Here is a 21,311-nt window from a genome sequence, read left to right as displayed (position 1 = left end):
CAGGGGGCCGGGGGGCGCGGCGCTGCTGCGGGCCGAGCCCCGCGTTAATCCCCCCCCGTCCCGTTCCTTCGTCCCCTCTGCCACCCGCCCCCCTCTGCCCCCCCAGCTCCCCCCGGCACGGCTCTGCTAAGGCGGGGGGGATCGTCCAAGCAAGCCGGCCGGCTTTTGCCGCATGATACCGGCGGCTTACCGGCGCTGATCGGATTAAAGCCCCGCGGAGGCTCGGATCTGCTGCGCCAAGCGCCCGGCCCGCCGCGCCCGGGGGAGCCGCCAAGAGCCAGCCCCGCTTCCACCCAAACCCCGAATGCCAACGCCTGCAGCCGGGGGCCCCGGGGCGGCGAGGGGCCGGTGGCTCCCGGCACAGCCGGGAAGCAGGAGGGGGTGATGCACACACCGCCTTACCCAGGTCCACGTCTCACAGCTGCCGCGGCGAAGCACGAAGCCCTAAGCAGTCCCGGGAAGAGCGGGGAAGCGCCAGGGCTCGGTATCCCTTCCGCGAGCTGCGCCAGAGCTCGTAAAGCCCTGTGACGTTTCTAAGACTCCACCAAATTTCTCTAGCGCTTTTTGTCCTTTGAAGGATCTTAATTAAGCCGTGCAGCTCCCCGAGCACAGACTAAAGCTGCTTTCCAAAGAGCCCGGCACGAGGCGCACGTCGCAGTTGGGCGCAGGGTGGGCGCGTTTCAGCTGGGTTCCCACCCGCTGCGTGGCCAAAGCGGAGGCACCGAAGCTTTAATCTCTGCCCTTGGAATCGAGGGCGCATGGGGAAGCTCCCCCCGATTTGCTGGATATCCACAGTTTCCAGCAAACTGACTCTGAATGTTAAACAACGTTTGGGTGCTCCGGACTCCGTGCCTAAGCCCAACATTTTCACGTTACGGTCATGCTGGCAGGCAAGCAGCCAAGGAGGATTAGCCTCAGTGGCCCCGATCTCCTAGCGTGCACCTCACAGCTTTGTCTTTACCTCCCGGAGGCTTTTTGGTGATCCTCAGCACAAAGACCCCCACACAGCGCCTGCCCTCTCTGCCTTAATAAGGTGGCGCCTGCCCCCTCCACCTTACCGAGGTGTCAGAGGCCTGGAATGTTTTTTTTTTCACATGTCCACAGACCAGGGGCTGAGGAAATTGACCAAAATCCCACTGCAGAAAAGTCTCCTCTAATTTGGCTACTTCCCTGCCCACGGGTGAGTTGTTTGCGTTTTGAGGGGAGTTTTTGGGGTGCAGGCACCCTCGGGAGGCTGGCTGAGAGCTCAGCCCTGGCCTGAGCCCCCATGCCACGGCAGCGAGGTGCCCAAAGCAGCACTGCCCCGAGGTCCTGCCTGGCCCAGTGGGGACCCTGCTCCTCCCGCTGCTCTTCGGGTCGATGTTGCCATCTAGAGCCCATGCTACAACCATCATCTGCTCGCAGGGTGCCGGGAAGGAGTTGGTTTGGTTTGCTTTTAATTCACGGCAGCAAGTAAAAGCAGCGTGGCTGGGGTAGGGACAGAGCAGAAGGAGCAGATTCGTTGCTCCTCCGACTGAGACAGCTTAGACTGAGAACAACGCTGCTCAGTGCCTTGCCAGCTCTCCCCAATTCAGGGCTTGGGCAGCTGACTGGTGGCCAGAGCTCAGCGCCGTTCTTGCAGCCCCAGCAGCCGTTCGACCCCTTCTCCCTTCTGCGATTTACCTTAATTGCTCCCCTCCCTCCATCATCAAACCAAAACGGCGCCCGCAGCTGCTGCCAGGAGGGAAGGGGCCCCGCTGGCACGAGCGACGCCCGCGGCAGCGCCCGCAGCAGCTCTGCCGACAGCTTCAGGTGAGGCCACGCCAGACCCAGCTCCACGGCCGGAGGGCGCGAGGCTCCCGCTCCCAGATCTCGCCTGCGAGAGCCGAACTTGGAAGGCGGCAGCGGTGACCCCACCCAGCCAGGAGCCGGCAGGAGGGCCACGGAGGCCCGCACCAGACATCTGAAACATTTTAAGTATGCTATGAACCAGCTGGACGGAGACGCACTTCTCCCCCTCCCGGCTCAGCTGCAGCTCAGGCTCCTCCTTTTCGTGGCTGCAACCCGAAAGCTCCCGCTCGCACCTGGGCGTGGGGAGGCTCAGAGTCCCGGGGGGGGCGAGGGGGATCCCCAGGGCACTGCTTTCCCCAGACAGGAGCACAGACACTGCTGCCAGGACACTTGCTGGTGTGCAAGTTGCACCCCCACGAGGCCAGCACCACCCCCAGGGAGGCTGTGGCACCCCCCCGGTGCCACATCACCTGTCCCGTGGGAATGAAGGTGAGGGTTGAGGGTGAAGCAGGGCAAGGAAGGGCTGCTCCTGCAGGCAGCCAGGCTGTGGCAGAAGGCAGGTTATTGAAAGTCACCCCCAGAGCCATTTCGGAAGCTCCTGGCATTCATTCCTGCAGCTAAATGTGATCAGGGCCCCGCTGCTGGGCTTTGGGCCTGTCTGTAAGCAGCACAGAAAATCTCGGCTTCATTCCTGGTGCTCGGCACCCGCATCCCAACCCCAGGGACCTTTTTCCTGTGCAGGTATCTGCCCGCCCTCCCCTATCCAGGACTGGCTTTTCCCACCTGGCTCAGCACCCTGCACCTCGCTCATCGCAGCGTCAAGGGCAAAGCTAGAGCAGGACAGGGATCAGCACACACGAGGTGTCTATGTACACATTTACTCCATCTCCTTTTTAAAACCTGCCTGGCAATAGCTGCTACTTGAAATCCGAGAGCAAAACGTGGGGGTTTGCTCATGAGGGAGCCACAGGCTGCAGGGATGAGGAGGAGGAAGAAGCGCCCCCAGGGACCAGGCTCCAGCAGGCAGGCACGGGGGATGGGTTGGCCCCGGTCACCTCCTGTCCCTGGGCCAGGCGCAGCGTGGCTGCTGCTGCTGATTGGGATGAACCCTCCACGCAGACACAGCTCCATAACTGTCAATGACAGGATGAAAAAGGAGCAATTGCCCTTTGCAGAGGTGGCGGTACCTGGTGATGATAGGCAGCAGCATAAACCATGGCTAGAGTCATCTCTCCAGTAAGTAATACAATTTAGGATCTGATTCTGGACGCTCTGCTCAGCTACAATCTTTTACAGCAAAGAGACAGCCCACGCAGGTGTGACACAGGTAAGCAGCCCTCGTGCCTGTCCTCTGCCGCGCTCAGAAGCGTGCTCAGCCCTCCCTCTGCATCGCTCTGATGGAGGCCAGCTCTCCACTCCCTCAAAAACCAACTCTGCAGCCTTGTCCCCACCACCCAGCTGGGCGCTGCAGCCCGCACCACTGCCCAGCACAGCGCACCCACTGCACGATCCCTTCCCTGGGAACTTGGGCCTGGGGCTCCCAGCAGGAGCAGCCTTCCCACATGCTGGTGCTTGGATCCTGCTGGGCTCACCCGAACCCAAACCCAAACCCCACACACACCCCACCTGAGGCTCCCAGGAAACAGTGCTCCCAACAGGAGCCTTTTGGTAGCCCTCGACTTCCTTCGGTAGCCCTTTCACAACCCCACTCTCAGCGGGACTCTGCACACACGTGCTGCTGCTCGAGCCCCTCTCTCCTTCCCGTCCACCCGCACTCTCCTCCTCCACAACCTGCCTGTGCCGACAGCTACTTCTTTCTGCTCCTGTGCCTTCCTCTTCCCTGTCTCCCCCCCCTCAGTCACTCTCTCAGGAAATTAAAGATAATCCCCCCTTTTCTTGCTGCCGGATTCCCTGTTTAACATTCGCTGCGTGTGCTGCGCTGATTCAAAACGGGATTAGACTTTCTGGTGCTTTGATGTCAGCTGGGTTTTGGACTTAAGGCAGGGGGGAAAGAAAGCGTGCGTTAACAAACCCGGGTGCTGTCAGAGCCCGGGGCCCTTCCAGGACCAACCCCGCCACCCCAGTGCCAGCCGCGTGCAGTCCCAGCGCTGGGCGTTATTGTGTGGATACGGCAGGTTTCTGCCCCGACTGTTATCATACATCCCTGGGGAGGCTGAACGGCTCCCATCACGAGCAAGGTGTAATTAAACATATGAAAACACAGCTCGTTGACTGTCTGGCCTGCCAGGCCACCGGCATCGCGGCGCTACAGATCAGTGCATGCCCCAAGCCGCTCTGAGATGAGCAGGTGCGCTAGGATGGCTAAGGTGTAAATTCGCTTCCCGTTCCTGTAGCGTGACACGTGGGCCGTGGCACAGCCCAAGAATCGGGCATTTCCCTCTGCCTCGCCAGGCCTGAGTGTCTCCCTTTGGAGGATGCAGACTCAGGGTTATTTTTACCGGCCAGCGCCTCCTGCTAATCCCAGAACCGAGCACTACCCTTAAGTGGGTGAAGAGCTTACTATGGGCCTGGCATTTTTCTCACATCGTCTACAACAGTCTTGCTCAGCCTCTGAGACACCGCTCCTCAAACCCAATGATATCCAACAAGCCCACAGCACGGTTCAGAAGTGTGGCACAATCTTTGTCCCACACAGATCCTACACCAGAATAAAAGCTTTTTGCACAGGATGCTGCAGAGCCGTGACCAGTGCTGGCATCTGCGGGTGTCCCCTACTCCTGCTCGTGCAGGACAGCCCTTTCCTGGAGTCTCCAGGGGCTCACAGGTGGTTTCTGCTGCACGTATCAGACCTGGTGCTCCAGCTCCGTTCCCACCGGTTCTGCTCTGTGTGACAGCAGCGTGGAGACTGCAGACCTGGAGGTGTTTGGTTGTATCTGGAACCACCGAGGAGCCTCCACAGGTTGTTTGGGAGTGCAGCTCTGCAAACGAACGTGGCTCAGCAACAGCTGGGACCCACTTCCCAGCCCTGTCCCGAGGGAGGGAGCACAGCAAGCACTTGTGGAGCAAAGCTGGGGGTACACCTAAGTTCTCCCCAGGACCCAGCAGCTGTAATCCCTCCGTCACCCTCACCACGCCACTGTGCTGCAGCTCCAGCTGGAGGGTGCCCAAAGGCAGCGCTTCGGGCATCCTCCAGGATTGCCCAGGGACTCGGGAGCGCCTCTGCCAACAGCACAGTGTCTAATCCATTTTGCCCGGTGCACGCTCACAGACTTGATTAATGTCTGAAATGAGCTCCATCCATCATCGGGGAGTAAAGGAGATTAACTCCGCAGCACGCCTGCCTCACGTTGATCCCATTCTCCAGGCCTCTTGATTAATGGCGAGGCCGCCTTATCTGTCAGGCCAGGAAACACGAATATCCGGGCTGACGGGGGATGAAGGGAGGCACGGGTGCTTGGGCTGCAGCACACTGCCATCAGAGCCGTGCTGGCGAGCCCCTGATCTCCGCGCTGCCGGCTCTGCGGAGCCGTGCTCCGGCCTCTCCTCACCCTCTGCTCCTTCCTGCCAGCCCCACTCTGCCCTGAGGGCAGGGAGGGCCGGAGGGAGAGCAGCCCCAGGTGGCTGATGCATCCCTGCAGGAATGTGGTGCAGAAAGCCAACGTCGGGTTCCATTTCCCTCTTGGGTCAGCGGGGCAGGCGTCGCTCTGTATCCACGGCGGGCTCAGAAGAGACAATTTGGAGGCTTGATGCAACCTGGGCAAACCTTCCCTGGAGGCTGCAGCTGAGGTTGCAGCTGACCGGCGCTGCAGAGGCCACTGGCTCGGCCCCGAGAGGAGCGTTGTGAAGTGGATGCAGCAGATTAGCCAGGCCATCTGGACGGGCTCCAGCTCCTGCCCCTGGCTCGCTGCTGACGCTTCATTAACAGCTCCCTCCTTTCAGCTCCCGTCTCCTTGGCTTCTGCTGCGATCAGCTGGGCTGAGTTTTGTTGTCCTGTTTTTTTTTCCAAGTGGAAATTATTTCTCATTTCTTTTAACAATCAGGACACAGAGAAAGACGGGAGAGGAAGGAATTTCTAGGAGATGAAAGGGCTGGATTAAGGACACCGCTTTCGCTTTGTTATCCCTCCAGTGCAGCTAAGAAATTCCTTTCAGGAGGAGGCTTTAATTAACTACGTGTTTCTGACAGGAAAGGAACCTGCATCAGGAGATAGCTCTGGTGTCTTGGGTCTGCTAACGACTCTGGCTGCAATGTCAGCAACGCAGATTCACAGACACACGCTCTTAGACAAAACTTCTCACAAAACATTTCAAATTGCTTTACAAAGGCACTGTCACCCCAGTCTGGGGAAAACAGGCACAGCAGAAAAAAAACAGGCGTAAGCGAGGCGCGTGCTGCCGGCAGGCTCCATGTGCGCTGAACCACAGAGCCACGGTGGCTCAAGATGTGGGGCCAGGCCTTTGTGTAGAGGAATAACCCAGGGCAGGAGGCAGCAGAAATATCTCCAGTGCCTTCCAGACCAACCGCCCTTCTCACACACCAGGAGAATCAGGGGAAGAGGAAAGAAAGAGGCCTGGTGGCAAACCGGGACATTTAGAAAGCATTACGCTGCTGTATCTGCATCCTCTACTGCCGCAAAACCCTTCAGGAACTGAGTCAATCAAAAATAACATTTGGGGCTGATTTTTATCCAGATGAACTCTCTCCAAGTATTTTAAGGCCAGCAGCAAATCAGCCTACTTAGGGCTTGTTTAACCCTTCTGCTGAAACCCGCATCAAGTCTGAAAGAAGCACCAGAAAACAGCAACCATCCTGGTCGCGTCCTGGGAGCCTGAGCTGCAGGACTGGACGTGGTGCTGAGCTGCACCCAGCAGGGCACAGACCGCCCTGCGCCCCGACCCGCGCCTTCCTTTCTGCAGCCCAGCCTCCTGCGGAGAGCCGGACACAACAGACCAAAAATCCACGCGGATTGCCAGAGGAAGTCTCCCTCCGTCTCACACAATGGCAGTAATTCCTGCAAGGGAAACGTCTCCCCTGGTCCCCCTGAGAATCGCAGTTGCCTTTTTTAATGCTGTGTTAAACAGGTAGCTCGTACTGTACTGAACCCTCACCTTGCTCCTCTCCCGTCTTTCCACCTAATGAACTCCCAGCTGATAAACAAACGCTTATTGCTGCTGCTGAATGCATGCCTCTGCTCTTAGCCCTGGGGCTGTGAAATGCTAAGTGGTTTACCAATTACTGTTTTCATAAATGATCATCATTTTGCTTTTTCATTATCATTTTAAAAGGTTCCCACCTCTTCCGAGGCCCTGAGCCACCGCCTGCAGCGGGTCAGATGTCTCGGCTCCCAGTGGCAGCACACAGGAGATCTGGCTGGTTTGCCGGGGGCAAGAGGGGAAAGAAACATCTGGCTGCTGCAGAGAACCGCCTGCCAACGGAGCCCAGCCTGCCCTGGGGCTCGCAGGTCTCCGTCAGGAGGGGTTCCCATCCGATGCTATCAACGCTACCGGCTCCCCTCTCAACACAAGACCTCGCTCCCACTTGCGATTTGTTTTGTATTTTACAAGTTCTGGGCCTCTCCTCTCCTCCAACTTGAGAATTTCCTGGGAGACGCTATCAAACGCTTTACCGGACTCATGTAAATTCAGCGTACCGCGGCTCAGAACATCAGCTATTATTGCTCTCCTGCCCCTGCTCGGAGTCAGGCAGCAGGATTGCAGTATCTGGTTATAAAACACCACCTCGTGTTTTGATAGCTCTGTCATAAATCCTTGTGCCTGGATTTGCAATTTCATGTGACAGCTCTTCCCAGGCGGCGAGCGCAGTTTATCTCGTCTCCCTGACTTGAACCTCTCAGGCTTTTCAGTTTTGCTTCATCTCAGATCTGTAACATCAGACCAGCAGTTCAACACTGTCATCATCCTCACTGAGAGGGTAAGCAGAGCCATCGCTGCGGGTTGGGCAGACATCTCTTCTTGTTTATTCCTCCCACCCCCTACAGCAAAACAGCCTCTTGCTCTCCTCCCGAGCCCCGTACGCAGTTATCCACGAGCTACAGATCCGAGCTGAAACTTTTGTTCCCGTTCAGACTCAGGAGGAATTCAAGTTCCAGCTGTCTCTTCCTTGTGCTAATGCCTGCTCTCATAAAAGGGAAGCAAGGCAACTAACACCGTACCCTGAGGCTGGATTTGTCTCCCTCGGGGCTCCTGGCCATTTCTGGCTGACACATAGAGCTGCCTGCAGCTTCTTATCTTCGCCAGCGGGATCTGCCTGTTTCGCTGAGTGTGCATCCACATCCCTGACCTCTGCACACTGGCCACGGCCAGCCTGCAAGCCTCTCTGCTTCCCCGTCACGGGGCAAGCCCTGCTTGGCCCCTCCTTGTTATTTTTGGCTGTGCTTTTGTCTCTGGGATCCTCTCAGCTTTAGCAATGAAAACCAAACCACAGAAAGCTGCTGCCTTGGCCTTTGGCTCGCTGTGAGCAGCCAGACAGGGCAGAGGCTGAAGGCTGAAACCTCAAATTAGCAGCGTGGTGCTGGAATTAGGCAGGACTGACCAGGCAGCCCAGATCTTTCATTTCAGCAGGAGGAAGCCTGCAGGGAGAGAGGTGGTGGTCATCTAGCTTCGGATAAATGGCCACTTTGTTCTAATTAACAAGAAATCCAGTGGGGATAACAAGCATTTAGGTAATTGTTGAGCTAAGTGTTCCTGTAAAGGCATGTGTGGTTTTAGTGAGCAGCTGAGAAAGGGAATTTACTCTGCTGCCTTCATTAGAAATTCACACATGTAAGAGAAAACAGCCTGAGAGTTGGGAAACGGGGTGTTTGCTCGGAGCTCAGCCTCAGGCCGTGGCTCCAGGTTCATTAATACCAGCTTGGGGCAGCACCTGAGCTCAGGGTAGCACTGCTCCGATTCACGTAAGGCATCAGAATACAACAGCAAATTCCTTCCAGCCAACTAGACGGCACGTGCAGTGTACATCGAGACCGATGACAGCAAGACCTGAATCACCACCAAGTTGCCTTGATGAAGCTGCTCCTAATTTATTTATTTTTTAAATCAAGCAATTAGATTCAGCACATATCCGTCTGTTGTGCTACAAACAGTCGTGCTGGGATAATCATTGCAGGGAGGTGTAGGAGACGCTGCCTGAGCCAGCGCTGCTGTAGAGAGAATTACTGACAATTTTTGACCTCAAGCTCAGCGTGGGGTTTAGAGAAATTTTTTAACTTTGCCACGTGCCATTCTCTTTCCCTGTAGATGAGAAGTGGTAGCAAAGACAGTTTCTAGGAAGAAGGGAGGCAAAACAGGTCAGTAGCTGGAAAATACCAATTTTGTCTGAAAAAGAGGAAGTGAGACTGATATGCAGCTACTGCCGAGAGACACGAGCAGTCAGGTACTCAGCCAGGCTGGAGGGTCGACGCATCACGTCTAACATCCCAAATGAAATCATGCCTACCCCTCAGGCCACGGCAAGGGCTAAACTTCACTTATTACGCCATTTGATCAATATAAACAAGGACAAAGAGCTGAGCAGCAAGCAGAGCTCCATCCTCTCAGTCTGGAGTTGTGAATACAGAGACCAGGGAGCTACAGGGAAGGGTTTACAACCCGGCTCCTCTCTCCAGGGTGCAAATCGGAGTAGTAGCTAGGTGCTAGATAAATATTAATTTCTCATCTAATGAGAAAGTATTTGGTGAAACAGCTAGGGAAAGACTTCAGCAGTGCAGTAACAGAGGCTGGTGCTGCGCTCAACCCCCAGGGATGCTGCGGTTCTACTCGTACTGGGTAAGACAGGACCTCCAGCTGGGACAGACGCAGGAAATGGAGCTCATTACTGAAATGCAAGAGCCTTTCAGGGTTGAGCCACTGTTAAACAAGCCAGATTCATTCCCCAATCACAGAATTTGCCTAGCAGCAGCCTTGGAAGATTACTATCTTTCTTCATAACAGTGATGTTGCAGACAGGACGGTTGAAGGATAGTTGTGATGCAGAGGTTGCAGGAAGAAGTAATCGTTTGTTTTATAACCAAGGGCTGAACTCCATTTCCACGCCTAGGCTGTTGAGATGGCAGTTCCCTGATTTTATGTTAATTACTATATCTTTCTTCTAATTTAATACATGTTTTCAAGGGGTTAACGTCTCAATCTTCCTTGTAATTACATGGAATGGTTAGTACAACTCCTCGGCTACATCCCCGGGTCCCCTGAGTGCCCGTCCCTGCTCGTTTCCAGCAGATGAGCAGTCACAGAACTCGTCCTTCCGAGATCTGCTGCCTCCGAACGCTCAGCCCGATATTAAGCTGATTGCCGTGGCAGTGAGCGCTGCACACAGCCAGGCTGCACGTCGCTGATTGCTGCAGCTCCTGTTCCACTCCTTCCACCTAACCCTTCAGCTCGGGGGGGCTGGAAGACCACCCCTTCTTTGGATTGAGAACTTTCCCAGGCTGTTGGCATAAAAGGGAGGCCCAAACCTCATTGAAGCCTGATGATGAAGGCTCGGTAATAAAACAGGCATATGGAGGTGATGTGAACGCAGGGCGCTGAGCGCGGTGCTGTCACCGCAGCTGACACGCGTGCAGCAGGGATGGAGTGGCTGGGGTTTGCTGTGCCCCTACAGCTGACAAGGAGGAATTACAGCTCCCCTCACACGCGAGGCAGTTTCACAGATGAACAATACTTGAGAATGCAAGTTAAAAATACTGTTATGCTTTCGGAACTGCTAAATTTAAACAGCAGGTTCCTGCTTTGAAAGCTGAAAGACAGTTCCTCTCCAGAGAAAGGGAGTAGGAGCCTGTCTGTGCAGGGAAAACGTTTGGAATAGCAGCAGCCCACCCGTTTCCCATGCAATCTCTGCACTTCAGGACTGGATTAGGCATAATCACACAAAGGCACTCGCTGCAGATGACTACACCCTGTTCCCAACAGCTCTCCTGCCTTAACTCCATCATCCCGGTGCACAAACCGAGGCTTGTTTGGCAGCAGTAACCCCGTACAGATGAGCACTAAGATTTACCCAAGATGTAAAAGGAAAAGGGTATTAAGAAAATATTAAGTGACTCAGAAACACCGCCTTTCCCACAGACTGTGCAGGTTCAAAACTGCCTTATACACCATGGCTATCTACTGGAGAGAAACCTGCCGGGCAAATCACTTACAAAGGCAACTCCAGAGACTGAGTAAACCCCCTCATATAATATAAAAGATGAACTGGCCCCATCCTGTCTCCAGTTCTTAAGAGCCCAGGCAAAGCATGCTGCAGGTCTCTGTCTACCAGGCGGTCCACTAGAGGACAACCTAATAATGATGAACGGCTTCCGCTGACGTGGTGAAAAGCCCAGCACTGTCTGTCAGATTTGCTGCTGTCAAACCTGACTCACAGCCCATGCTGGGCTTGTTGCTAGCACATACACAGGGCCTCCTTTTTAATGGCACGTGTCGCTTCTAGTCCTGATTGATACAGAATTGCAAAGCCTCCCCCCCACACAAATAAAATTAAAAAATGGTCCCTATGGCTAGTGTCAGCCTTTGTTACTACAGGGAGAGGGAAGCAAAGGAGGTGTCCAGGCAGAGATCTAAGTTTTTATGAAGTAAACTTAATCCCTTACACCACACTAAACCTCAGAGAAAGCTGCCTGTTGCTGCTCGTTTTCTTGCAGACTTCTGACACGATACCACACTTCTTCAGCGCAGGAAACGTTTGGAGGTACGGAACGATCTGATGGCAAAGGGTAATTTATCAAACCACAACGGAGGAACGCAGCTCATGGACAAACAGTGGGCGGGAAGCATAACAAAATCATCAGCTCTGACACTGCACCCAGAGCAGGGCACTCTCTCAAAACCCAAAGGGGGGTTCTTAACCTGGTATTTTTAAGGCCAAAAGAAGGGGAACACAAACAAAACCTGAGCTAGAGATCAAGCTGAGTTCTGGAGCTACGAAGCAAATGAGCTGTAAGAGCAGAAAACAGCAGAGGATTAATTACAAGTGAAGAATCTCAGGTGAGAATTAGAGTCAGAGGGATGAAAAGGTTAAAACAACAGTTTTTGGAGGGCGATCTGGTGCCCCAACACCCCCCAGCTCCACTTGTAGGGACTTGCCTATGAGTCAGGGACGAAAAGGGCACGTGCGTCTGCGAGAGGAAAATCCACAGCAAAAAGCAAGAGAGCAGAGCTACTTAAAAGGCAAAAGCTGGTCCTCCTCTCCTACTGACGCCAGCGAGAGAAGGCTGGCTGTATGCAACGGGAGGGTGCAAGCCCCAGCCGGCCGTCGGGGGGGCTGCAGGAAAGCGATGCGAAGGGGCGCTCGCCGCAGCCGTAGGGAGGCAGCGGCCAGAGCTCGGCTGGGAGCCGGCGACCCCCGGCTGCCCCTCGGCGACCCTCGGGCATCCCCTCCCAGCCGCCGCCGCCGGCGGGCTGCTGCTCTCGGGCGCCGTGGCCGCCGGCTCGGCTGCTCCTTGATGTCAGTACCTGCTTCGGGCTCGGCGGGGCGGGAGCGGGCGAGCGGAGCGCAGCGCAGCCGAGCCTCAGCCTCAGCCCCCCGCAGGACGGACCCCAGCGCCTCCGCCGAGCCCCCGAGGCCACCGCTCGCCCAGCTCGCTCCGTGCCATGGCCCCCGGTAACTCTTCGCGTAACTTCTCCGCGCCGGAGGCTCGGAACGGCTCAGGTGAGCGGGGGTATGGGGGGGGAGAGGCCGGAGCAGAGCTCCCGGGGAAGGGGTCCCGCGGAGGCTGCCCGGCCTCGCACCTCTCGAAGGCCGGGAGCCTTCAGCACCGGCGGGAGGACAGCTCCGGGCCCCGGCCTCCGGCACCTCCTGGCCCCGCAGCCTCCGGGCCTCGGCGCCAGGGAGGGGAGGCTGGAGCCCGGCCGGCCTCCGTGGGGGGGGAGGCAGGAGCGGAGAACGAGCAGGGAGGGGAGCAGAGAGCATCCCCCCCCCCCCCCCCCCCCCAGCCTCCTGTTCTCTCTGCTCAGGTCGATGGTGGAGGGGCGGGCAGGGCGGTCCTCAAGGGTACGAGGCGGTGGAACTCTCCCCCAGAAGGTGGTTGCAGGTGGATTTTTAGGTCCTCTCCCCCGGCGTGTCCTATAGAATCTAAAAGTAGGATTATGGTGCTTCCTTCCAAAAGGCACTGAAGATGCAGCGCGCTATGCATCGGGGCATGGCTGAGGACAACAATCACTTTTGGATAAAAGATGTATGCTGGTCCTCGCTGAGTTCACACAGTGCAGTTCCCTTTGGTCTTTTTCCGGAGTAGCAGGGCAGCCACAAATCTCCAGGCAAGGAGAAATCAATGCCTCAGAGTAGCTGCTTCTGTGTACAAACAGACACTCGGATCTGCACAGAAGCAGCATTGAAAATTCAGATTCAATCATCTCTAAAGCCTCTTTGTTCTTGAGATGAGAGAACTTTCTGAGTATTTGACAATCATCTACTTCTCACTCCATCCCATAATACACATGCAAACTCCAGCTTCATGCTAGCCTCCAGCTAATAACACTTGAAACTCCTGCCTGTATGAACACCGACATCAGGCAAGCTGCTACAGCACTATATGCATCTGCCTTCCACACAGAGCCCTCGGGCTTGCACACACTTTGCTCTAAGGCCAGCTGAGCTCCCTTGAAACATTACAGGGTCACCGCGAGCACTGCTATTACACTGCAAAAAAGGGTCATTTTGTCCCAGTTTTCAGCTAAAGAAGCAGCCTTCACACTTTAATCATATAATCCATTCCCACCACGTTCTCAACAAAGTTTGGGGCTAAAAGAAAGGAGAGCAGAGCTCCCAGTAGCTACCCACGGAATAGCAGAACCACGTTCGGCATCCCCCAGCCTCCAGTCTCCCATCTCCCAGCATCAAGGTGTGAGACCTGTCTGTCTGTTCAGGGGATGCACAGGCCGGATGATGAAGAGTAAGTGTCAGGTCTCAGTAGGATGCTGATAACACTTATCTATGGACAGCCACTTAACAGGGGGCATTTCCTTGCAGACCAAGTGGCGCAGCAACTGCTCCGCCAGAGCCTGGCCTTGGGTACATCTATTCTGCCTGCGTCCTAGTAGCAGAAAAATGGGGCAGTGTCAGCTCATGCCCCACTTCCAGGAGCTCTGAAACACCACACATGGGTGCTACGACACACACACGCACACACACTTTTCCAGCCAAGGGCCAGACAAATGGTGCAGCCTCAGTTATTTTGCTAACTCAGTCAAGCTTCTCTCGCACACCAAAGTAAATCCACAGACATTTGTACTCAAGAATTGTAGGTGTCAGCAAATACCACCCCAAACAGACACCACTTTGGCAGAGAATGCTTGAGGAGTATGTTATCTCACTTCATTTCATTTCCAGTATTTCCCTCAGTTATGTTGGAGGAGGTGACCTCACTCCTACAGGTGGAGGCTGCTGAGGAAAAGCAATAGTACAGTAACTGAAAAGCGTTTCCAATCGCTTTGAATCATCTGCGACTCAATGAAAGGCTTAGGGGCTGTCACGCATGTCTTTGTAACAGCCAGACAAATTACTCACACAAAGCCTTCCCCTAAAAAAACCAAAACAGGTCCCATAGGAAGGCAGGGAGTAATGAGATGAAAGGAGGCTTGCCTCAGCTGAGCAGGGTGATTTCAGACTGTCACACCGCACACGTGGCACTTGCACAACGCAGAGCACCTCCAGCAGTGCCTCAGATACAACCTGATGGGCACAAGAGCAGAAATCTGTTGGTTGGTGCTGTGGGCTCGTGGCTTCAGTGTGATTTTAAACCCTGATAGGGACGAGGAGAACGTGAATTTGATTATGTCTGGGCCTCTCACCTCAACGAGCAATATTCAAGCATTGGTGCTGATAAGCTAGGTGCTATCGCAATAATTTTGCTTTGGAAATCCACCCACATCCAGAACCCACAGAGAGCAGCCTTAAGCCATGTTTTTGCTCCTTGTAGAGGTGGGGCATTCCCTGATTTAGGACCACACTGAAACCTACTCCCAACCCTGCCTGGCCCCCACACCTGGATTTCTTCTCCACGGAAACTAGAGAAAGGGAGAGGGGCAGGGAAGGAAGCCAGGAAGGAGACGTGCTCTGGCCTAACCCCAACACAGAGCTGGGCCACAGCTGCAGTACAGTCCCAGATCTCCCAATTTAGATAAACATTAGTTACGTGCCAGCACGGTCAATGAACTTTGTCTCGTACTGAACGACAGATAAACCACCCAACAGACAAACTGAAGTTTTCTGACAGCAGCTTGATTGTCACCTGTATCTGGAGTTTGGCACCCAGGTAGAGGCTTGTTTCTCTGATGTGCAAAGTTGCCTCGCGCACCACCTTCCAAGCAGGCCGGACATCCAGTATTCTCTGGAAAGTCACTATCACTTCCCTGGGGGATGCTGGCAGAAGCAGAGGCACACCAGCCTGATGTTAGCCCCCAACAAGGCCGGGGTTGTTTCAGGGCAGGACAGAAGTACGTCAGGAGAGCAGAGGAAAGATGCCTACAGAGCCAGTAAGACTTGTGGTGGGGTGGGGGGTGCTGCATGCCCTGCACAGCAGGGGAGGAGGTGTCACATCCCCAGCTAAGCCTCCTCAAGGACAGCAGAGGGTCTTAAACATCTCTCCAAGCTACGTCTTCAAGGGGGATCCAGGTCCCAGACAGGGCAAGCAGACATATCTAGAGGTGGTCTCTGGGTTGCACTCATGATTTTGGTTTGTTTTGGCAGTAGCAGAGAAGCCAGCACCGTACACCAACGTGATCATGCCCAGTCTCTTCAGCATCATCTGCTTCCTGGGCATCGTGGGGAACCTCATCGTCATCTACACTATTGTCAAGAAGAAGAAGCTGAAGTGCAAACAGACCGTGCCGGACATTTTCATCTTCAACCTCTCCATTGTGGATCTCCTCTTCCTCTTGGGCATGCCCTTCCTCATCCACCAGCTCCTAGGCAATGGCTCGTGGTACTTTGGAGCTCCCCTGTGCACCATCATCACTGCCCTGGACACCAACAGTCAGATCACCAGCACCAACATCCTCACAGTGATGACCCTGGACCGTTATCTAGCCACGGTCTATCCTCTAAAATCCACCTACATCCGGACCCCCTGTGTTGCAGCTCTCGTTATCTGCTTGGTGTGGCTCCTCTCCTTCCTGACGATCATTCCTGTGTGGATGTACGCAGGCCTTATGCCTCTGGAGGACGGGACTGTCCGCTGCGCTCTCTTGCTTCCCAACCCAGAGACTGATATTTACTGGTTCACCCTCTACCAGTTCATGCTGGCATTTGCTGTGCCGTTGATTGTAATCTGCGTGGTCTACTTCAAGATCCTGCAGCACATGGCCACCACCGTGGTCCCACTGCCCCAGAGGAGCCTCCGGATACGTACCAAGAAAGTCACCCGCATGGCGGTTGCCATCTGCTCTGCCTTTTTCATTTGCTGGGCCCCCTTCTACATCCTCCAGCTGGTTCACCTCGGCATTGACACCCCATCCATGGCCTTCTTTTATGCCTACAACTTTGCCATAAGCTTGGGCTATGCCAACAGCTGCCTCAACCCCTTCCTCTACATTACCCTCAGCGAGACCTTCAAGCGCCAGTTCTTAGTGGCCATCCGCCCCGCAAAAGAGCCATGTCGCAACAGCAGCTCTGTCAACAACAACAGCATGACAGATGCCAGCGTATGCCTAAAACTGGCACCAGAATCCACTCAGCAGACTCAGTTTCTGGAGGACTTCTCCCCACGTTCACTGCCCGTGACTGTGGCTGTTCACTAGGGGACACTGAAGTCACCACAGCAGAAAGCTTTCCCATCTGTGTGCTTCTGCTAGGCAGAGCAGCAGCTTCAGGCAGTTCTTGGTGAAGCATGTAACTCCAGGCTTCAACCTCCAAGAGTCCAGGTGCCTCCCCTCTCCACTGCAGGGCTCTGCTCCTCCGCTGCCCTGGGTTTCCAAGATGCTGCACACTGCTGCTTCTTTCCACCCCTGCACAGCAGGGCTCTTCTGTCACACAAGACATCGGGCCCCCAAAGAGGATGAATGGAAAAGAGAGAAAGGACAGAAGGATTTCAAGGGGGAATGTCACCCTGGAAGAGCAAAGCCTCTACCAACAACACTGCCCAAAGACTCCCTGCCTCTTGGCACGGCCGGTGTTCTAAGCACCATGACAATATGGAGCCTCTGGATTCAAAACTTGAGCCTTCAAAATACAGCTTCGTATACTTGTTTTTGGTAATATATCTGAGCTGGGAACTTTGATGCGTGTGCTCATAACCTGGAAGCAAATTGAAGTGTGAGCAATCTTGGGGACAGGTGTCTCACCTATGTCCGCTGCTTGGCCTTTTGGTCCAGCACCATCTGCCTCCAGTGGGCCGTATCGTTTGGCAACCAAGGTATTTTCAGAAGCTGGCTAATTTTGATGCTAATCCTAACTATTTCAAGCAAAATCAGGCAGATAGCAATTGCACTGCTTCAAGGGACTGCGAACAATTCTCAGAACTACTGCTAACACCAGACTTGTGGCTTTTCATGCCAATGAGCCTATTTTCACACTGCTAGTTCCTCCTGCTGCTCGTGCCTCGCAGTCTGCATGGCCATCAGGGAACCCCAGGTACCAGGCTTTAAAGATGACTCTGGAAAACACAGTGTGCAGAGATCTGTGGATCAAGAAGATATGGAAAGGCAGCTCAGAGGAAGCAGAGCTGCTTACGCAGCTTCTTCAAAATAATAAACGCTTTAAAAAAAAGTTAGAGGGAAAATTAAATGTCTAGTTTGCATATGAGGCTTTAACAGTTGAAGATTAGGAAATTGCTTTGCTTGTTACAAAGACTAGAGAAAAGCCAGCACAGATCAGCTAGAGGCAGGGGATTATACTGACAGAGACTCCTGGGGAATAGTGCAGGCATTGTTAAACACCTTGTCAAACATGGAGGAACTGTTTGCCGCAGATTAATTTAATATAAAAAGGCATTAAAAACATCTCACAGCACAGAAGAATTTGTTACCACACTTCTGGTTTCATGCTGCCAGCCACCCACAATATCCCCAGAACTGAAATTCACCCTTACGCAGCCGAACAGCCAGACTACCACCTGCACAGGACTTCTGAAGCCTTCAGGTGTGCCTAGTGCACACAGCGCGCTTGCAGGTATTTTTAAACACAGCCAGTATTTCATTCTACACCCCCCAGAGAACAAACAGCCATTCACTCACCTCTAGCGATCAGAGCAGATCATAACAAACCTCGTAACAGGGGCCCTGCATTTCCATTCCAGGCTCTGCCAGCTTCCACCCACCACAGAAGCACATCCACACTGCGACTCCGTGGTATTTTGTCAATTTTCTCCCCTTTTTTCCCTGGACAACAAAGCCAGACAGGCACGTATAGAGATATCAAACTATGACTTTAAAAATCTTCGCCCCCATTTAAATTCCAGGAATTTTCACCTGTGCTGGTTTTCACGGGACTTCTTTGCTCTTTGGTCAGCATTTTCCCCGAAGAGCTCAGGAGCGAAGGTCGAGGAAGCTGTGTGCTGTGCCAAGACAGACTTGCTCTCGAGACAAGTGAAACCATTGTTGTAACTTTCTTCTACAAGGAAGTCAAAGGGAGGACTGGGACTCTTATCTGTGAAAGGTGGTAAAGGTTGAGTGCTTTTTTCCCCTCCTTTAATACCAGCAGCGAGGAAAGCGTAAAGGAAAGGAAAAACAACTGAACTGTCAGAGCTCTCAGAGCAGCATATTAAAGATGTTATCTTGCTTACAATAAAGGTGTTTATGGTTGAGCCAATCTATTCCCATCCTAAATGAGTCAGGCTGACCTGGTACGGCCAAGCCCCGTGCTCAAAACCACCAGGGCACACGGGGCTAACCATGGAGCAAGGCCAGGACCAGCTGGTGCAACGCTGGAAAGGGTCTCCATGGGGAAAGCCTTTTCCAGACCCCATCACACCGACATCAAGGCACAGTACACTGGCACCTCCCCAGGACAGAGTCCTCACATAGATGAGATCTAAAGGGGGAACAGCTGTGCTAGACAGACCTGATCCCAGTGCAAGGGATGAGGGCTCCCCGTTCAGCCCAAGTCCCAACAGAGGCACCTGCCCCCTCCCCGTTACGTTCCTCCCGCCCACCTGCAAGGATTCCTTTGCCCAGATGTTCAAATGCTGTCTGCAGGCTCCCTCCCTCCCCACGTACATCCGTAACAACTGCAGCAAATGCTCTTCAGGAACAGAGGGATGCAGACACCTGTGGATTTGGTAGGAAGAGAGGTGCAGACAGAAAGCAAACCAAAGAACAGACAGCATATAGCTTTTTGCCACATCCTCTAGGTCACCCCAAAGCACTGGGCAAGATGAACAAAAGCTGCTCCTTCGAACCCAAACCTTTTGCTCAAAGGTGTCCCCCTACCTAGGGTGTTTTAAGGAGTTCTAGTAGCTAAATAGCCTCTGCGTAGCTGGTGTACATCTGCTGCCTCCCTGGCAGTAACCTCTGCTGCCCTGCTGCTGCGTGGGATGCAATGGGGGGACAGGATGCCATTCCTTTACTGACACCACCACCCTGTACTGCCGGACACCCTCCCCAGAGACCACCTTTAAGGACTCAGACGCAGCCTTGCTGCTGAGGAGCTGCACCCCCTCCTGCCAGCTGGGCCACATCCAGCCCCAGCCCTCCTCCAGCACCCTGCCCCAGAGCTCAGCACGGTGGCAAGCCAGCATTTTCTGCCCCACACCCCCTCGGCGTGGCCAACACTAAACATCCCACTCCTTTCCACTATTTCCCAAAGCAGACTCTGTTGAGTCAAAGAGCCTGTCAGTGTACTGATCCACACCCAGCTTTACCTCTTGGTCTATTCTGCTGTTCATATTTGTTACGTGATGCCCCCTGCCCCATCTCAGTGCCTCTGCTGCTGATTGCAGAGGCAGAACAAAAGGCATCGCTAAATAGAACAGGACACAGCTACTCGCACGGAGATAGGCAGCCCGTGCTGCAGCCTGTGTGAAAGGCGCGGGGAGCAGGGCGCAGAGATAACGCAGCGTGTTTCCCTGCAGCCCTGCCTCTTGTAGGCAGCCCTTTGTCTCCTTCGCTCGAGAGGAACTAAAGGAAATCCAAGTAAACAGCCAGGAAGGAGGGGAAAAAAGGGTGGTAGAAAGAACCTATTCAGTCTAGTTGCTTGGTTCAAGAGCCTGCCATTCTGGACGAGACAAATTTCCTTGGCTCTTTTCACCAGCACTTTTCCTGTGTGTTTGCTAGCTGCCTGGTCAGACAGCAGGATGACAGATGGGTTCACTCTCCACCCACTCCTGTTCCCCTCCTTGTCCTTTGAGGTGCGACTGAAGTTACATGTCACAGACCTGCTCTTGATAAACTCCCACAAGGGGCATACGGTCCAGTTAATTTACTTCTACTTCCCAAGCTAGCAGCAGAGCCCTCTTCGGCAGCTGCCTGCAGCGTTTATTCCCCGACTCACCCTTTTCAGTTACCTCTTCTCCGCTATCCACAGCCCCATGGGGCAATGAATCCTACTCCCTCCTGCCCCACTGTTGCAGCTCTATGGGAAGGATGAGCTGAGGTCCCCATAGCCCTGCCAGGCAGCAGGTTGGTGACATCCTTCCCCAAACACCGCTCTCCGCCTGAAGTCTCTGCCCAGGAGCACTCGCAGCCCTGACGGGGAGCGAGCCCGCGCTGCGGGCTGGGGAGGGGGGAGGCCGGGTGACTCACGGCCCCTGGGACACGGCCAGGCTGACTAACGGTGTTTCATCAGTCCTCCCGGGTAGCTAATTGGATGAATTTCATTCACCAGACTCACCGGTGGGAGACGAGCCATGCAACAGGTACAGATACGCTCCCAGCCCACTCGCTTCACGGTAGCCCTCCCGCCAGATGCGGGGACCTCACAGCGAGGCCCTTCCTCGCTCACTGCCGCGGGCTGAACCCTCCTGCAGCAGGGCTGGAGGGGGCACAGACAACACAGGGAGGGGGCAGCACACAGGGAAGTCTCACTGATGGGTGATGTGAAAGGGTGGGGGGCTCAGCTGGAGCCCCCATCGCCAAGCAGGGAAGCTTCTCCAGCAGGCGGGAGCCCTTGGGTGCCTCCAGGTGACGTAAGGCATGTGGAAGCCATGCTTAGAGGGCAGTGCTCGGCACAGAAAGCTCTCTGCACCACTGGGGGAAAACCTTTTGAAGAGAAGCAGACCCTCAGTACAGGGGAGCATTAGAGGTGATAGCTGCTTTTAAAGTCTTTTCGCCCTGCCCAGATCCCATGTGGGAAACTGCTCCTGCAATCGCACAGGGCCTGTAGTTGATCCCCTCAGCACCTTTTACCCATGCAACGCGCCGGCTATGGAAATCGCCACCCCTCATCTCCCAGGAGAGCAATGGCTCCTCCAGAAAGGCAGAAGTGGGCTTCAACAACCGCACAGTTACACCAGAGAGGTGGCTTACCCCAGTGCGAGACGTGACGGTGCACACAGAGCGCTGCTTTCCAAAGCGCTTCTGGACATGCTGAGGACAGGGATGTTAGAAAAGCCTCCAGGGCCGTCAGCTCAGTACGTTTTACTGCCTCTAAACATGGTTAGGCTGTGCTGCAACCTGACGCTGGAGCAATGCCAG

At 54.6% G+C, this 21,311-nt stretch overlaps 2 protein-coding genes and 2 long non-coding RNA genes across 5 annotated transcripts in view; 1 reads left to right on the top strand and 3 right to left on the bottom strand.

The window, feature by feature from the left end:
* The window catches only part of CASKIN2 (CASK interacting protein 2), a 34,544-nt gene extending 34,004 nt beyond the window's left edge, over nt 1-540 (bottom strand). Inside the window, exon 1 of the mRNA XM_083805591.1 lies at nt 403-540. The gene's annotated coding sequence lies outside the window, so the exon portion shown is untranslated. The remainder of the gene's footprint in view (nt 1-402) is intronic.
* Nucleotides 541-2,825: 2,285 nt separating this feature from the next.
* On the top strand, nt 2,826-16,495 carry LOC310884177 (melanin-concentrating hormone receptor 1-like). 2 transcript variants are annotated; one of them, XM_083805627.1, is made up of 3 exons: nt 2,826-3,097; nt 7,017-12,393; nt 15,433-16,495. In XM_083805627.1, the coding sequence occupies exons 2-3, from the start codon at nt 12,336-12,338 to the stop codon at nt 16,479-16,481; spliced, it is 1,107 nt and encodes a 368-aa protein (XP_083661753.1). In that variant the 5' UTR covers nt 2,826-3,097; nt 7,017-12,335; the 3' UTR covers nt 16,482-16,495. The 2 variants fall into 2 exon arrangements, with proteins under 2 accessions (XP_083661753.1, XP_083661752.1); XM_083805626.1 differs by having other exon boundaries at nt 2,826-12,393.
* LOC310884196 lies at nt 13,019-15,456 on the bottom strand. The gene is made up of 2 exons (XR_014574074.1): nt 14,975-15,456; nt 13,019-14,415 (listed from the first exon to the last, which is right to left on the bottom strand). It is a non-coding gene; the product is annotated as an uncharacterized lncRNA (long non-coding RNA).
* A 723-nt stretch (nt 16,496-17,218) lies between the features above and the next one.
* Nucleotides 17,219-21,311, bottom strand: part of LOC310884193 — a 29,482-nt gene continuing 25,389 nt past the window's right edge. The window contains exons 2-4 of the long non-coding RNA XR_014574070.1: nt 18,150-18,327; nt 17,916-18,059; nt 17,219-17,359 (exon numbers count right to left, since the gene is read on the bottom strand). This is a non-coding gene — a long non-coding RNA (uncharacterized lncRNA). The remainder of the gene's footprint in view (nt 17,360-17,915; nt 18,060-18,149; nt 18,328-21,311) is intronic.

The sequence above is a fragment of the Anser anser genome (genome assembly GCF_964211835.1).
Source record: "Anser anser genome assembly, chromosome: 19".
NCBI lineage: Eukaryota > Metazoa > Chordata > Aves > Anseriformes > Anatidae > Anser > Anser anser.
The sequence above is the reverse complement of the archived record's forward strand: the minus strand, read 5'-3'. Positions and strand labels throughout refer to the sequence as shown.

What these genes read in the sequence shown, in the direction of transcription:
- LOC310884177 (XM_083805627.1), top strand. Translation starts at nt 12,336, where the DNA reads ATGGCCCCCGGTAACTCTTCGCGTAACTTCTCCGCGCCGGAGGCTCGG. An exon ending in GGAGGCTCGGAACGGCTCAG is followed by an intron (nt 12,394 to 15,432) that starts GTGAGCGGGGGT and finishes TTGTTTTGGCAG; the next exon opens with TAGCAGAGAAGCCAGCACCG.